The 16,940-nt window shown below is 37.8% G+C and overlaps 2 protein-coding genes across 4 annotated transcripts in view; both read right to left on the bottom strand.

Annotated features, from left to right (window-relative positions):
* POSTN (periostin) overlaps nucleotides 1-16,940 on the bottom strand; it is a 529,487-nt gene that overhangs the window by 205,757 nt on the left and 306,790 nt on the right. The gene's annotated exons all lie outside the window — the stretch shown is intronic.
* Nucleotides 1-16,940, bottom strand: part of TRPC4 (transient receptor potential cation channel subfamily C member 4) — a 241,049-nt gene that overhangs the window by 108,708 nt on the left and 115,401 nt on the right. For all 3 annotated transcript variants that reach the window (XM_060194907.1, XM_060194906.1, XM_060194908.1), the window contains exon 3: nucleotides 12,043-12,561. In XM_060194907.1, the coding sequence (XP_060050890.1) occupies nucleotides 12,043-12,561 (519 nt within the window). The remainder of the gene's footprint in view (nucleotides 1-12,042; nucleotides 12,562-16,940) is intronic.

Below are 16,940 nucleotides of genomic sequence, written 5' to 3'. Positions count from 1 at the left end.
TCCAGAGAGGTGGATTCATAGTGTTGGTACCCGGCCCTAGCAATAACCCTACTGACAATTAAAAAAAAAAAAACTAAGAGGATTTTATACCTTTCACATGTCTCATAATTATTTACAGCTTTATATGTAGCCTCTTGTATTAAAGTCCTATTACATCCCTAGCATTTCATTTTTTTAACATTTTATTTGTTTCTTTGGTAGAGACAGGAATCAAGAGGGAAGGGAAAGGAAAAAGGGGAGACATCTGTAGCACTGCTTCACTGCTCATGAAGTTTTTGCCCTGAAGCTGTGAACTACAAGCTTGACCCTCAGTGACTGAACATTGTAATGTGTATGCTTTACCAGGTAGGCTACAGCCTAGCACACTTCTAGCATTCATTAATGAGCACTGAGATAACATCAGTTCTTGATGCTGAAGTATAGCCTTTAGTTTCATAGGGCAGAGATAACCAGTGTCTCAAATGCATTTAAAAATGAAGGACATTCCAAGGGGCACATGAATTTACTAATTTTTGCCTGAGCCTGACAGCTAACATGCAGGTGGGCTAAGGGTATTGTCTTGGGAGATGGTGTCAGAGTTGGAAGTAGGGCTAACAGGCTGGATCAGGGAAGAAAGTAAGTACCCCAGTGAGACAACATTTAGAATAATACTTATGTTCTTACACTCTCCTTTGCAAATCTAAAACCCCAAATAAAACCTACTACCTTTGATAATACCAACAACAAATCTTTTTTTTTTTTTCCGAGAAGTTTTAGATGGACAGAAGCTTGCCTACGAGATAATGTGGTTATGGCAAACAAACTCAAAGCAGAAAGCTTTCACATCTGTACATGTGACAGGGAATGTATATGTATCAGCCCTTCCCTTCCTATCTTCTATATAAACACCTTTAATGGCTGGGGTGTCTGCTTTTCTGTTTCCCTGCATCTACTTGTCCTTTTCAAAGAGAATCTTTGTTGACCAAATCCTTGGCCCTTATTTTTCAGATAGGGTAAATGAAGAGGGAAAAGCTGAGATTCCTGAAATACTAGAACAAATACAGTTGAGAGGAGGGTATCTGGATTTGTTCCATAATAATAAAACAAGGATATGGCAGTGTGGGCTATTAGGTGACGGATGAGAAAGGCATTGGAAGAATCTGGGAGGTCTTTATTTGTCATGAATCCTATGATTTACTTAAGCAAAATATCTGTAAGTAGGGCTCAAACAGATAGCATTTTTGTTTGTTTGTTTGTTTGTTTAAATTAATAAGATCCTGGAGCCTCACACATACTGATGGATTTTTTTCATAGTTACTGCATGGAGAAAGGGAGGAGAGAGGGGTTTAGAGAGAGGAGAGATACTATAGCACTGCTTCACCATCCAAAGTGCTCCCATGTGGTTCTGGGACTCAAACCATCCCAGGGCTTCAAACATGATAAATTGCATACTCTATTAGAGTGTGCTTTCTCCAGGTTTCCTGAGGTAATTACTATTCTTAAATGTTACCTGTGTGATTTTGATGATAAGTCACATTTGGCAACTACTTTTTTCTCTGGGGGATTCATGGAAATGTGCATAAATTTACCTTCTCTCTAGTTCATCCTTTCCTGAAGTACAAAACAAGGCAAAAAAAAACTTTTAGTGGGGCGCCAGGCAGTAACATAATGGGTTAAGTGCACATGGCATGAAGCTCAAGAACCCGCACAGGATCCCGGTTTGAGCCCCTGGCTCCCCCCCTGTAGAGGAGTCACTTCACAGGCAATGAAGCAGGTCTGCAGGTGTTTTTCTCCACCCTGCCCCCGTCTTCCCCTCCTCTCAATTTCTCTCTGTTCTGTCCAACAATGATGACATCAATAACAACAACAACAACAACAACAATAATAACAACAACAATGATAAACAAGGGCAACAAAAAGGAAAAAAATAGCCTCCAGGAGCAAAAAAAAAGATCTTAAAAAAAATATTTTAGTGGTAGGAGCTCAAGGAAGAAAGTCTGAAGTCAAGGTTGAAGAAACAAAATGTAAAGACAAATTACAAGAAGCAAAATAACCATTGGTAATTAAGCAGTATTGCACTAAAAGAAAAGATAGTAATACTTAATTTTGATTGGGGCATGGGGAGAGGGGATGGAAACTGAATAGAAGGTTTCCCAGAGAATATTGTTGAGAAGACAGTTGAAAGACATTAATTGGAAAATGAAAAGGAATATGGTATATTATGTCAAATCTGATTTGAATTACCTAGTGTGTGTTAAATAAGTAGAGCAATCCAAGATAAAAGCATTACTCCTTTATGTATAGTAATAATTCTCAAGGTTATTTGAGTAGAAAAACTTCAGTAAGAGAGAACATTATCTGCACTATTTTTTCTCATTTTTCCTCCTGAAGTATACTATTTTATATTCTTCTGTAATAGATTTGTCCATGAGGCAAAGGCTCCACAGTTTAAGGGATATCTCCACCTAAGTCACATATTATGTTATGAGAAATTAATCAGGTACAAGGAAACACAGAAGTTATAGTGTAGACATACCTGTCATTGAACAAGAATGAAAGAGGAGTAAGAAGAAAGGTCTGAAGACAACCAAGATCATCAGACCTGTTTGTAGTGAGTGCCAAGTCTTGCATGACCACTGTGACCAACCATCAGAATCCACTGGATCTAAGAGCAATCATTGTGTGTCAACACTATTTCAGGGAATTTTTTTTCATCTGTGAATTATTGAAGGATGGTAGTCAAAAATAAATTACATATATAGATTCCCCCTTAAGTAATATTAGAAGCACAAATTGACAAAACATGCTTTCCAGATAGATTTCAGAAAGAGGATTTTTTAAAAACATGAATAGTTTATGGTATAAATACGGTAGCAGATTTATTGTATTTTTTTTGACAGAGCTAGTGTGGCAGACACACACACATACCACACACACACACACACACACACACACACACACACACACACACACAGAGAGAGATAGAGAGAATTCACAACACTGAAGCTTTGAAACTGGGTCCAGTACATGGCAAAGCAAGACACTACCCAAGTGAGCTAGCTATTTCACCAGCCCATAAATTTACCCTACCCTCTATTGCCTTTTCTTCAAATAAAATTTGGCGTGAAAGAACAATTTTGGCATGATAAAGTTGTTAATAGAAAAACTGAAAACAAGACAAAGACTAAGTCATAACAGTTAAGTCCAGTCCTAGAACATTTTAAGGATGTAGAGCTGTTTTTTTTTTAAAAAATTTTAAACAATATTTTTTTTTCCTTTTGTTGCCCTTGTTATTTTATTGTTGTAGTGATTATTGTTGTTGCTGTTATTGATGTCGTTGTTGCTGGATAGGACAGAGAGAAATGGAGAGAGGACGGGAAGACAGAGATGGAGAGAAAGATAGACATCTGCAAACCTGTTTCGCCCCTTGTCAAGCGACTCCCCTGCAGGTGATTCTTATGTGGGTCCTTGCGCTTTGCACCAGGTGTGCTTAACCCACTGCTCTACTGCCCAACTCCCACAGAGCTGTTTTTGTTGCTGTTGTTGTTCTCTTGTTGCTGATTCACTGGTCAATGAACACCTCCTCCTACATCTAGCACTGTTGTAGTGGTGTTCCCTTTGTCCTTCCTCCTCTCCACCAAGGGTCCCCTGGTGTTATTAATGTTATATCCTTCATGCTACCCCTGTCCTTGCATTCTGCCTCCTACATTTATTTATTTTTAATGTTTTTATTATTTATTTTCTCTTTTGTTGCTCTTGGTGTTTTTTTATTGTTGTTGTAGTAATATTATTGTTGTTGATGTCATCATTGTTGGATAGGACAGAGAGAAATGGAAAGAGGAGGGGAAGACAGAGAGGGGGAGAGAAAGACAGACACCTGCAGACCTGCTTCACTGCCTGTAAAGTGACTCCTCTGCAAATGGGGAGCCAGGGTCTAGAACCGGGATCCTTACACCAGTCTTTGCCCTTCGCGCCATGTGCGCGCAACCACACGACTCCCCTAAATTTCTTTTTCTAACGTTTCTGTTTCTTGATTCCATGGACAGTGTTGTCTGAATAGATCAAGAATAATAAAACCATAAATCTCAAGATCTGTAAAAAGAACTTTAAAGACTATGATTCCGGAATAATCATGCTGTGGATGGCATCTGAGTGTCATGAATTTCTTCTTATACCTCTTAAGGTGTAGTAAACAGAAAGGAACAAGAATATGAGTCAGAGGATATAAGATACTGATTTTTTTTCCTTCTTTCTCTTTTTAACAAGTTCATTATTGTGTAAAACAGAACCTAGACTAGTACTTAAATTGAAGGTTAATGTTGCAAGGCCATGGCATACCTTTGTGAAAGGAAAATAGAAATTTAAAAAGAATGTTGGGGGGGGCTGGGCAGTAGTGCACCTGGTTAACTGCATATATCATCATGTGAAAGGACCCAGGTACAAGCCCCACATCCCCACCTGTGGGGGAGGTGAGGGTGGGTGGGGCGTGTGCTTAATGAGTGGTGAAGCAGGTCTGCAGGTGTCTTTCTTTCTCCTTCTCTATCTCCCATCCATTCTCAATTTTTCTCTGTTCTATCAAGTATAATAGAAAGAAAATTTTTTAAAAATTGGCCACGAGGATAGGTAGAGCTCCAGCGATAACCCTGGTGGCAATTAAAAGAAAAAAAAAAAGGATGTTGACCATAGTGGGACTTATTTTTACTTTGAAGAGCTATAAAGAGACTGAAACTGAATGTTTTCATATTAAATTATGTATTTCTCCATGTTTAGTTATTATTTAATGTCTAGGCTTCCTTGCTATTGGATTAGTTATTTTATAATGTTATAATAAATAATTTTATAAATCTCGGTAGTCTTTTCCTGTAAAAATATTTTAGCAATGCAACGAACACTTCATACACATTTAGCTTTTTTTTTTTTTTTAACAGATGTTAAACTAAACGGAAGGGCAGCCTGACAGTAACTGCCATAAGTTCTGTATCTGAAAATAAATAAATAAATAAATCAGGGACTCTGGGACAAATTCCTTGCCTAGGACATGTCATCAATCACAGATAGCCTCTACATAATAAACAAGAGGAAAATCAGTTCTAAGTGGTGGGTGCTTGATTCTGTGTTTTGCCAGCTCCCTTTGAAACCATTTGTTTTGATGGTCACACTGAGATGGGGATGCTGGCTTCTAGCTATGGTCAAGAGACTTTACATACTCTCAAAATGAGACTCTACAGATTGTTGCTGGAACAATAATGTAAAAGTAGGGTAAAGAAAGACAGGAGAAGCAGACTCTGAACTCTTGGAAAATACTGAACTAGGCTGCGAGCTCCAGGTTTCCCTCATGTTCACCAGGATGGGACTGAGGTGGAGGCAGCACACCTAATGGTCAAAGAACAGTGTGTATTGCTAAGATCTGGATTTGTGCCCAGGCCTCAGGATTTACCCACACTGTACACTATTCAACATGCATTTCTTTTTTTCACGGAAAGAAGTTCATATTTCATGTTTTGATTTGGCACTTTAAGTATAATGAACCATGTTTACAGCCTAACCTAGCCCCTAATATGTTGATTCAAAACGTAGGCTAGCAAGTATGTAGTCAATACAGCTATGGCATCACTAGTCCTGTAGTAACAGAAACAATAACATCCTTTTCTCTGTACTTACTGCTTAGGGGGAAAATACATAAAATGTAGATGCAAAAATGCCTATGACTTGCAATTAATGGAGGGATGCCTCTTTGGGTGCTATTAGAGATGTAATAGAACAAGTCTGTTATCAAGTCCTGGCCATGTGAATTGGTTTCAATATTCCATTTTAGAGGGAGACCGCTTGTTATTATGTTACTAGTATAACTACTGTGGTTTAACACGCCAAAGAGCATATAGGGTGCTTCCAGGTTTAAAAGTCTACAGTTCCATTCAGGTGCATTCACATTGATCGTCTTCTACCGGTCAGGTCCTGGTGAGCCAGACAAATGTGTTCTTGATACTCACAGCCTAGAGGAGGAGATTGGAATGTAGTAATTCAATGTGATGTAGAATGTCTATGATGATGACAACGATTCTAAAGACAGTATGGATGCTAGTAATTGCTTCCTGGAACCTCCGTGTGGGAAGAAGACCTGAGATGAGTTTTAATGTGTGAGTAGGAGTTATCTACATGGAGATAAATAAGGAGCCATTTAAAACAAGAGCTGTGTGTACCTCAGACTTGTTTAGACCCACGCCAGAAACATTTGCAGTAAAAAGATGTGAGGCAAGATACTTAATACTAAAACAATTTCATTTAAGATCATGATCCTAATGATATCTTATTAGAACAAAAAAAAACTTAAGAAAATTGAATTTCAGAATAATTTTGGACTATGTTTCATGAGGTACAATTCAAAAGTAAAGGCTTATTTCTGATCTTATAATGTCACTGCCCATCCAGTGCTACTTTTCTTTGGAAAAGCTGTTAATCTGGGGGAAATATGCTCTTCAATAGTAATTGTAAGTTTTTCTAAAAGAAATTCTGTAAGAACTTTATTTTGGGCTAACGAAATAGCTTGCTTGAATAGTGTGCTGCTTTGCAATGCAAGTTCAAGCCTGGCCATCACCACATTCAAGAGAGCTTGGGTGCTGTGGTCTCTGTCTCTCTCTCTCTCTGTCTCTCTCTCTCTCTGCCTCTGTTCTATTTCCATTAAAAATGTTAATATTTTTTGGTTTTTAACAATGTTAAAAATGATTTTGTCTTATTCATTGTAATCTTTGTGTGTATGTGCTGGGGTTTCACCACTTCAGGCAAACTTTTTCATACAGAGAAACAGAGACAGAAACAGGGAGAGGGGGGGAGTCAGGCTGTAGCGCAGCAGGTTAAGCGCAGGTGGTGCAAAGCACAAGGACAGGCATAAGGATCCTGGTTCGAACCCCGGCTCCCCACCTGCAGGGGAGTCGCTTCACAGGCAGTGAAGCAGGTCTGCAGGTGTCTATCTTTCTCTCCTCCTCTCTGTCTTCCCCTCCTCTCTCCATTTCTCTCTGTCCTATCCAATAACGACAACAACAATAACAACTACAACAATAAAACAACAAAGGCAACAAAAGGGAATAAATAAATAAAATAAATATTTAAAAAAATAATAATAAAATAAAAAAAGAAACAGGGAGAGGGAAAGACCACAGCACTGAAACTTCCTTCACAATGGTGAGGGCCCACTTTGGACCATGATTATATACATGGTAAAGCAGGATCCTTCCAAGTGAGATATCTGGTCCAAATATACACTGTAATCTTAAAAGAGAAAAGAAAAATGTGATACTTTTTTGCAAAAGTGCATCTGTTAAAATATCACTTATTTTTTAAAATTTTCTTACTATATATATTTTAGCCATCCTTCATTCTATAGTGTCATTAAGTCCTACCAGTCTCTACCTTCACAATTTGAAGTTAGCACAAAAATTCATACATGTATCTTAGAGAAAATGTTATAAAATACCAAGCATGTTTCATTGCTTTACTTCAGCCATATTTAACTAGGGACTCAACTAAGGATTTCTTTATACAAAGAGCTTTGAAGTTGGTATCTTTTGGGATAGTCCTTGTCCTAAGCCATGAAAAAATATTTAGAAGAAATTAATCTTTTTTATTTCTTTTCTTTTTTTTTAGCAGCTGTGAAACAAATGAGTATTTTATCATCTTCTTTGACAGATGATAAACACTCTAAATTCGCATGTCATCTTGTACTATACACTGGAATGTATTCTGTGAAATACATGTCCAGTGAGTTAATAAATGAAGAAATATATGGAAACATGGAAATGTTTTTAAATAATGTTTAGGAAAAATGTGACCACTAAGTAACCAACCAGTGTCTCTAAGACCTTGAGAACTATGGTGATTATCCTTGGGGGCAGGCGGAGGGTGGGCGGGAAGCAGGCAGAACTTTGGTGGTAGAAGCAGTATGAAGCTATATGCCCACTATAGTCTTGTAAATCAGTACTAAATCATTAATATATTTTAAAAACCATTAATACACATCAAATTCATATTAAAATTTTGGTGGGATTACCATTTGACAAGAATGTGTTGGCTTAAGTTTGTTAAACCCCATTTGTAGCTTTCATTATGAGGGTGAGGTAAGTGAGTAAAGGAATATTTCGCTTGGGTGCTTTCATGAAAATCAAATCATGTGGTCAAATAGAGGGTTTAATCAGATATGATATGGGACTAAAATCAGTGCAGGTGTAAAAGCAGCCATAGAGCAGGCACCAGGAGGTGGCACACCTGGTTGAGCGCACATGTTACAATGAGCAAGGACCCTGATTCAAGCCCCTGGCCCCCACCTGCAGGGGGAAAGCTTCTCAAGTGGTAAAGCAGTACTGCAGGCATCTCTTTCTGTCTCTCTCCCTTTCTATCTCCCATTCCCTCTAGATTTCTCTCTGTCTCAAAGCAGCCGTGCAACTAAGTTGATTGTGCAGACATCAAAGCTCAACAGAGGAACACAGCTGGCTCCTGTGTTTTGCGTCAAGTCATGAATTAAATGTGCTTGGAATTTTATTCCACCTACCATTTACAGAAAATACCGACATTAGATAGATATAAGCACTTTATAGCCCTCGTGCCAATCCCTTATGCACTCCACCGCACACCACCTCCCAAAGAAAACTAAACAAATGAAAGAGTAATGGTGTCTCACAGGACAATTAAGAAGGGATGGCCTAAATTCTTCGCACAGATTAATCTCTTACCTCATTTTATCAGTTATAAAGCATAAAATTTCTGTTTATACTTGGTACTTTCAAAATCTGATAACATGCATTTTCATCATATATCTTATAGGTGTATGTTAAAATTATTCTAGTCCCTTGGGGCTAGGTGGTGGCGCACCTTGTTGAGCTCACATAACGTGTGGGGACCCAGATTTAAGTCCCCAGTTGGTCTCCACCTGTAAGGGGCAGGTTTCACAAGAGGTGAAGCAGTGCAGCAGGTATCTCTCTCTCTCTCTCCCTCTCTATCTCCCCTTTCCTTTTCAATTTTTATGTCTCTGTCATAAATAAATACAAGTACTATAGTCCCTTTGAATTAGCCTCCCCAAGTGCAAAACACAAGTGCCTTAAAATACGAGCTAATGATATAGCTCATACCAGCAGGTGTGAGTTCAGTCAAAAGACAGGTACACAAAATAAGCTGCTTCCTTTATCGCTAAGGGCCAGAGATCATTTATTTCTACTAATTTTAGGTTCCCATGACAACTAGGTAGAAAACTGCAGAAAAAAGTTGAATCAAATTCATGTATCTTAAACCGTAACTGGCACTAAGCAAAGAAACTCCAAGAGTAGGATGAAATAATCAGGATGAAATTCAAAAGAAATTAATACATTTTGTTATTCAGAAAAAGTTTTTTTTTCTACCTTCCATTATATAGTGTTTTTTCTTGTTATTCTGGAATGAATAATTAGTATTAATTCAACAGTGAACAGATACTGTAATGAGGAACTATACCTCAATAGTCTTATAATCTTGTAAACTGCTATGAAATCACTAGAATAAGAGTGATATTTTCTAGATATCAGAATAAACGGGTTTTTGAAAAGTCATTCAAACTTAGTGACATAAACTGTAATATATTTGATTATGCTGATTTAATAATTTAAGTGCATTAATACTTCATGGTAAAGTTACTGCTTCCCAGTAATGAATTTTTCCCTCTTTCTCCCCCGCCCCCACACTTTCTTTTTCTCCCTCTACTTTCTACCAGAACACTGCTAAGCTCTGTTAAGTGCTAGGGAGCTGACACCAGGACTTTGGAGCCTAAGGCATAAAAATCATCTATGTGATCTCACTTAAAAGTGGGATTTAATGTAGAATAAAAACCATTTGATTTTCAAAGTATTAAATATAAAAGAATCAGAAAAGGACATATGCTATCTTAGTGTGTTTTATTTCCGAAACTTGAACAAAAAACTTATCTTACAAGGAAAAAATAAATAGCCCCGCTCCTCCCACCACTCATCTTAATGTCAGACTTTTTGGATCAGAGATCTCCTTTATTAGTAGCTGAGTAATTAAAGAATGAGAGAGTATGTGTTAAAATAGTGTTTTTCTGGGGGGTAGGTGGTAGTGCAGCGGGTTAAGTGGACATGGCACATGGTGCAAAGCACAAGGATTGGCATAAGGAAGCCGGTTTGAACCCCCAGCTCCCCACTTGCAGAGGGGTAGCTTCACAGGCAGTGAAGCAGAGCTGCAGGTGTCTATCTTTCTCTCCCCCCTCTCTATCTTCCCATCCTCTCTGCATTTCTCTCTGTCCTATTCAACAAGAATGACAGCAATAACAACAATGATAAACAATGGCAACTAAAGGGAAAAAATAGCCTTTGGGAGCAGTGGATTTGTACTCCAGTGATAACCCTGGAGGCAAAAAAAAAAAAAAAGTGATAAAAATATTGTTTTTCTATTTGCTAGGCCTTTGGGCTAAATTATAACTCCAGAAATATCCAGAAATCAGAAAACTAGAGGAGGGATTTTGTAGTAGGGCATAAAATGTTGACTGTTGTCTCAAGCCTGCACACACCAATATGGCTGACCCAGGGTGAGCTGGTGCTCAGTTGTGCAGAATCAAATAAATATCTCACTTTCTGGCTTTATTCATGTTTCCTCAGTCCTTTATTGAAGTGAATGGGTTAAGTGATTTCTTGCATTAATAAACAAATCAGAAAAAGGAAAACACAGAGTAAATCTTGGACTGGGCAGGGTGTACTGTACCAAAGCCGAACATTCTGGGAGTGTAAAGGCTCATGGAGTATTGATGTGCACATGGTAACAAGTACAATTTAAATCACTAACCCCCCCAATAAAATGAAAAAAGGAAAAAAAATCTGTGTAACAATTATGCTATCTCTGTGGTCCAAAATCAATTTCTTTAACTTCTTATTGATAGCTAATCAAGAAATTAAGTCAGTTATAAGATAATTTTTAGTTCTTTTGGGGAGATAAATATTTTTTTTCTTTATAAGTGATTTGCAATAATTTATTTTATTGCAGGGGTATCTAGCATAATGGTTATGCAGACTCTCATGCCTGAGGCTCCAAAATCCCAGGTTCAAAAGTTCAGTCTCCTGCACTACTTTAAGCTAGAGCTGAGTAGTGTTCTGGTTTAATATATACATATAATATGTGTGTGTGTGTGTGTGTGTGTGTGTGTGTGTGTGTGTGTGTATAATCAATACAATGCCTTAAGGCTTACTAAGAGCCTTCATATACACTAATATACTTATTCCCTAAAAATCTGTGTAAATACATTTGTTATTAAAATTATAGACATTAGATCCATTAAAAATGGTAAGATCAAAGTTCAAAGAAAACCGTAAATAAAGTGGTAAGATCTAGAAATGACAGAATCAGATCCTTGCTTTGGAAATTCTAAAATTCACTAGATTTTTTTTTTCTTCATCATTACATAGTAAATGTATCCATTCTAGCATAGATGGCAAAACTATGAGCAATTTTAGGGGGTCAGGCGGTGGCGCAATGGGTTAAGCGTATATGGTGCAAAAGCGCAGAAACCTGAGAAAGGATCCCGGTTCCAGCACCCGGCTCCCCACCTGCAGGGGAGTCGCTTCACAGGTGGTGGAGCAGGTCTAAAGGTGTCTATCTTTCTCTCCCCCTCTCTGTCTTCCCCTCCTCTCTCCATTTCTCTCTGTCCTTTCCAACAACAAACAACATCAACAATGGCAATAATAATAACCACAACGAGGCTACAACAACGAGGGAACAAAAAGGGGGGGGGGGGGGAATGGCCTCCAGGAGCGGTGGATTCATGGTGCAGGCACCGAGCCCAGCAATAACACTGGAGGGGGAAAAAAGAAAAAAAGAAAAAAACTATGAGCAATTTTAAAAGGCTTGTTAGCACTCTCCATTATGATTCATAATTATTGCTCTCACAAAAAAAAAGAAAAGAGAGAGAGAGAACATGAGTCCACAATTCAGTCAAAAATACTTTAAAACCCCAAATGAATTTGGTGACTTCTAGTTTCTTTAGTGTGACTAAATGCTATGACATATGGATGGATAAACTCTGGACACACTCACCTCTTTCTGACGATACTTAATGGCTAATTTCAGTCTGGCAAGATCATTTCCGCTTTGTTCTTCTATGAGACTATTGTCATCTCGATAATTAAGAATGATTTCTAGTTCTCTGGAACTTCTTGTCTGATCCAGTAGGTCCTTAGCAAATTGTTTGCACTGCCGTGACAGTTCCTCATACTCTGACTTAAATTCATTTTCTACTTTACTCAATTCCTGAAGCTCCCAGCTTAATTGAAAGGCAGTGAGAAAAGGATCTTCACTGGACAGTGCGATGAGGGAGGGGCTGGCCAAAGCCTTATAGATGTTGAGTCTGGACCTTGAGTGGCGGAGACTGTCCACATCAGAACTGGAGACACATTCAACACAGTTACAACGCACCTCGTGGGGCCTGGGTACGGAAACTCCTTTCTGAACTAAAAGTTTTATGATCTCATAATTGTTAGTATGGGCTGCCAAAATGATTGGTGTGATGTCTGGAGTGAATTCAGAGAACTGCTTATCAAGGAGGATAGGAGGCACCTAGAAAAAAAAAGAGAGAGAGAGCAGAACTTTACATTATTCCTTTGCTTAAGCCTACCAACGTCAAATCGCATGTGATAGCACTGTTGAACAAGGTTCATAAATCTTTTTAAAAAATATTTTTATTAATTTATTATTGGATAGACAGAAATGGAGAGGGGAGGGGGAGATAGAGAGGGAGAGAGACAGAGAGACATCTACAGCCCCACTTCACCACTCATGAAGCTTTCCTCCTGCAGATGGGGACCAGGGGCTTGAATCTGGATCCTTATGCACTTAACCAGGTGCGCCACTGCCTGGCTCCATGGGTTCATAAATCTTATGCCAGGTTTTCTATAGGAGAAATATGATCTTTTTCACCCAAAATACCAGAGAATATTAAGAGGAAAAAATTACTTCCAAATATAATGTCATATTACTCTTTCTTTAATCTTCATTATGAAATTTTATGAAATCTTAAAGTAGGTAGTTACGGAAACTCTTGACATCTTGAAAGCCTTTCTTGGTCCCGACTCATTTCCTGACTGACATTTGCTGCTTTTCTTTTTCAGATAGGTTGACTCACTAATTAATAACAAATTTCATGAAAAATAGTGATTTGTTTTCAAACCAAACCTTTCTTCTTCAACAACAGAACTTTGTGTCTTTATATTTTATCTTCTGTGTCTGAAAAATTCAGTTTATGACCAAAGGTGGCAGGAAAATAGAAAAGAGTTACCCTCATGCCCTGCTTCCTTCTATCCATTTATAATATGTGTTCCAGATGAGAAGTGTTCCTGCCATTTTGTTAGGAATAAATTCCTCCCAATGAAAGAGATTAACAGTACGTCAACACTCAAGTGTCCTATGTAATATTCTAGGAAAGGTAATTTATAGTTTTTAAAAATCCACCAGGCAAAACTTAGACTGGATTTGGTTTATTGCACTAGAGGACTCTGGGAGTGAGGGAGTGGTGGTTTCAGGTCCTGGAGCATGTTGGTGGAAGAGGACCTGGTGGGGGGGGGGGTTAAATTGTTATGCAGAAAAACTGAGAAATGTTACACATTTACCAACTACTGTACTGACTGTTGGTTGTAAACCACTGACCTCCCCCCAAAAGTTAAAAAAATAATAATAAATAATCTAGGGGTGGGTAGAGAAAAATCATTTAATGCATTATTAAACATCTGTTTAATAACCTGTTTAATAAATGTATACCTCCACCATTTATTATTGACATCTTATAAATAAGTCTCCAGTGAATGAATGGAAATCTACATTTGGATTCAGTTCCACATTGAAAATCAGTGTTTGTAAATTCTTAGATACATAAAAAGAAATTAAAGTTGTTAATTGTTTAGATTTACTAGCCATAAAGAGCAACTTTGAAGGATTAGCCATGGAATTTTATGAAAAAAAAATTTTAATATGAACACTGCATCTTCAAGATGCCATATTTTTTCATGTTCTTTCCCTCAATAGGGAGTGTTATGGCTAAATAAGTAAAATATGTGAGAATACACCCAGGATGAACCCTTTGCTTATGAACTCTAATAATATAGCATTGTATCTTTTAATTTTTTGATAAAAAGCATCACTAATTTTCTCTTACAATAAGTTTAATTTAAAAAAGTATTTTAAAATGGCATTATTCTTGACAAGTGCCAGTATAATTATAAGTAATAGTCACAGATATGTGCTTTTCTGACTGGCTTTCTAGATCAACATTTGAAATACATTCATATTGTCAGTAGTAGTTATTTAAATTCTACATGGTATTTTACTTATGTGTATATCACAATTTGTTTACTATTGTTGATGTCTGTTTCCAATGGTTACCAATTTGGTCCTATAAGGAACTATGCTTTTATGTATAATCTTGTATCTGTTGGAATGGAATTTCTTTTTTTTTTAATTTATTTCTTTATTGGGGAATTAATGTTTTACATTCAACAGTAAATACAATAGTTTGTACATGCATAACATTCCCCAGTTTCCCATTTAACAATACAACCCCCACTATGTCATTTATCATCCTTCATGGACCTGTATTCTCCCCACCCACCCACCCCAAAGTCTTTTACTTTGGTGAGATATGCCAATTACATTTCAGGTTCTACTTGTGTTTTCGTTTCTGATCTTGTTTTTCAACATCTGCCTGAAAGTGATATCATCCCATATTCATCCTTCTGTTTCTGACTTATTTCACTTAACATGAATTTTTCAAGGTCCATCCAAGATCGGCTGAAAACGGTGAAGTCACCATGTTTTACAGCTGAGTAGTGGAATGGAATTTCTAAGTAAAAATTCTTAATTAAAAAAAATTATTTATAAAAAGGAAACACTGACAAAAACCATAAAATAAGACTCCTCACAATTCCCATCATCAGAACTCTGTATCCCATCCCATCCCCTGATAGATTTCCTATTCTTTATCCCTCTAGGAGCCTTTCTTCCTATGTCTGTAGGCCTGCCTGTCTTTTTTTTTTTTTCCTTCTAATTCTATGGAGGTAATTATAACTGTTCCACTGTTATCCTCTGTCCCTTAAAGCATAGCCAAAGAATGCAATTCTTTTGTTGTTGTTGTCCATGAGGTTTTATTGCACTGGACTGACTTTTTCAGATAGAAAGAGAGAAACTGACACAGAGAGACTCAGAGAAAAATACAACAGCACCACATGTTCCCTCAGTGAGACAGGAGCTGGCTTGAACTTAGGCATGGTCAAGTAGGCACCCTCACAGGTGAATTAGTATGTTAGCCCTATGTATGAAATTCATAACTTTGAAAAAATTGAATTATAAGGGCAAGGCCCATGGGTTAATGGTGAAATTTTTGACTTCCTTGAAATAAATTCCATTTGGCACATGTGTGATATTTTTAGTATAACTCACATTTTTTCTATCAATGTTTATAAGTGAGATCCAACTTCCCCATGCCTCCTTCTTAATTTAATGTCAGTGTTATGCTTGTTTCATGAAAAACATGCCATGCTCTCCTCCAGTAGAAGGAAGACAGGGAAAAGTGTCTCCTTGTGTTCCCTCAAATGGAATTGCTACTTGCTGGCATAGAGTATGTCCTGTAACAACTTTAACTCCTCCCTGTCTTTGTCTTCTCCCTCTCTCTTCCTTTCTTACACACACACACACACACACACACACACACACACACACAAACACTACAGTACCTTCTACCATACAGATGATTTCTGGTATCACTGATCTAAACATTCCCCTAATGACAGTCTGACTAAAGCAAAAGGAAATTTAGAGTAGATAGAATATTCTTACTGGGTAGGATTATAAAAATAGTGGAGGAAGAGCTTATACTTAAGCTTAGTTGCTTTTTTCTAAACTGCTAGCAGTGTAGAAGAGTTACAGAGACATAGCAACAAGAAAAATTATGACATAAAAGAAAATTCTTTACAGTATGGCATAAGTCATATAGAAATGGATAATTACAAAATTCTCTAGTGTTGATTAGGTCAAGATTAAGGTAGGGTTTTAAGATCACTGCTTTATAAGCCTTTGTAATATCACTGAAAATTTTAACCAGGAGATTAAAGAGATAATCCCTGGTATTAGGGGCTGGATAAGGGTTGAGCACATACATTACTATGTGCAAGGATTTGGGCTCAAGCACGCAGTCCACACCTATAGGTGAAAGCTTCATAAGTGGTGAAGCAGTGTTGAAGGTGTCTATTTTTCCCTCTATATTTCCACTTCCCTCTCTCTCAATTTCTCTGTCTTCTTAAAATAATAATAATTAAAAATCCCTAGTTACTAACATTTCTTTAGCATACTTTGATGATTAAAAGATAAGTTAGCAGGGCTGGGTTGTGGCACATCTGGTTGAGCTCACACATCATAATGAGCAAAGACCTGGGTTCAAGTCCCTGGTCCCCACCTATAGGAGAGAAGTGTCATGAGCAGTGAAGCAGCACGGCAGGTTTCTATCTCTTGTTCTCTACCCCCCCTTCTCTCTTGAGTTATTTCTGTCTCTATCTAAAATAAGTAACAACCAAAAAATAAGATGGCTTGATATTCTCAATTATGCAGCAGAATCTTATTTTTGTTCACTCATCAGAGTGAGAGGAGCTGGGAATAGGTAGGAGAGGAATACTGGCATCTCTGTGGTGGGTATGTGCTTGTGGTGATATAAGACATATACAGAATTGCACACCAAACTAGCCTCAATAAAAAATTTAAATGGTTGGGAGTTGGGCAGTAGTGCAGCGGGTTAAGCATAGGTGGCACAAAGCTCAAGGATGGGCACAAGGATCCCGGTTGGAGCCCCCAGCTCCCCACCTGTAGGGGAGTCGCTTCACAGGTGGTGAAGCAGGTCTGCAGGTCTTTCTTTCCCCCTCTCTGTCTTCCCCTCCTCTCTCAATTTCTCTCTGTCC

Source organism: Erinaceus europaeus, chromosome 7 (assembly GCF_950295315.1).
Source record: "Erinaceus europaeus chromosome 7, mEriEur2.1, whole genome shotgun sequence".
NCBI lineage: Eukaryota > Metazoa > Chordata > Mammalia > Eulipotyphla > Erinaceidae > Erinaceus > Erinaceus europaeus.
Note: the sequence above shows the minus strand (reverse complement) of the source record. Positions and strands in the feature narration are given on the sequence as shown.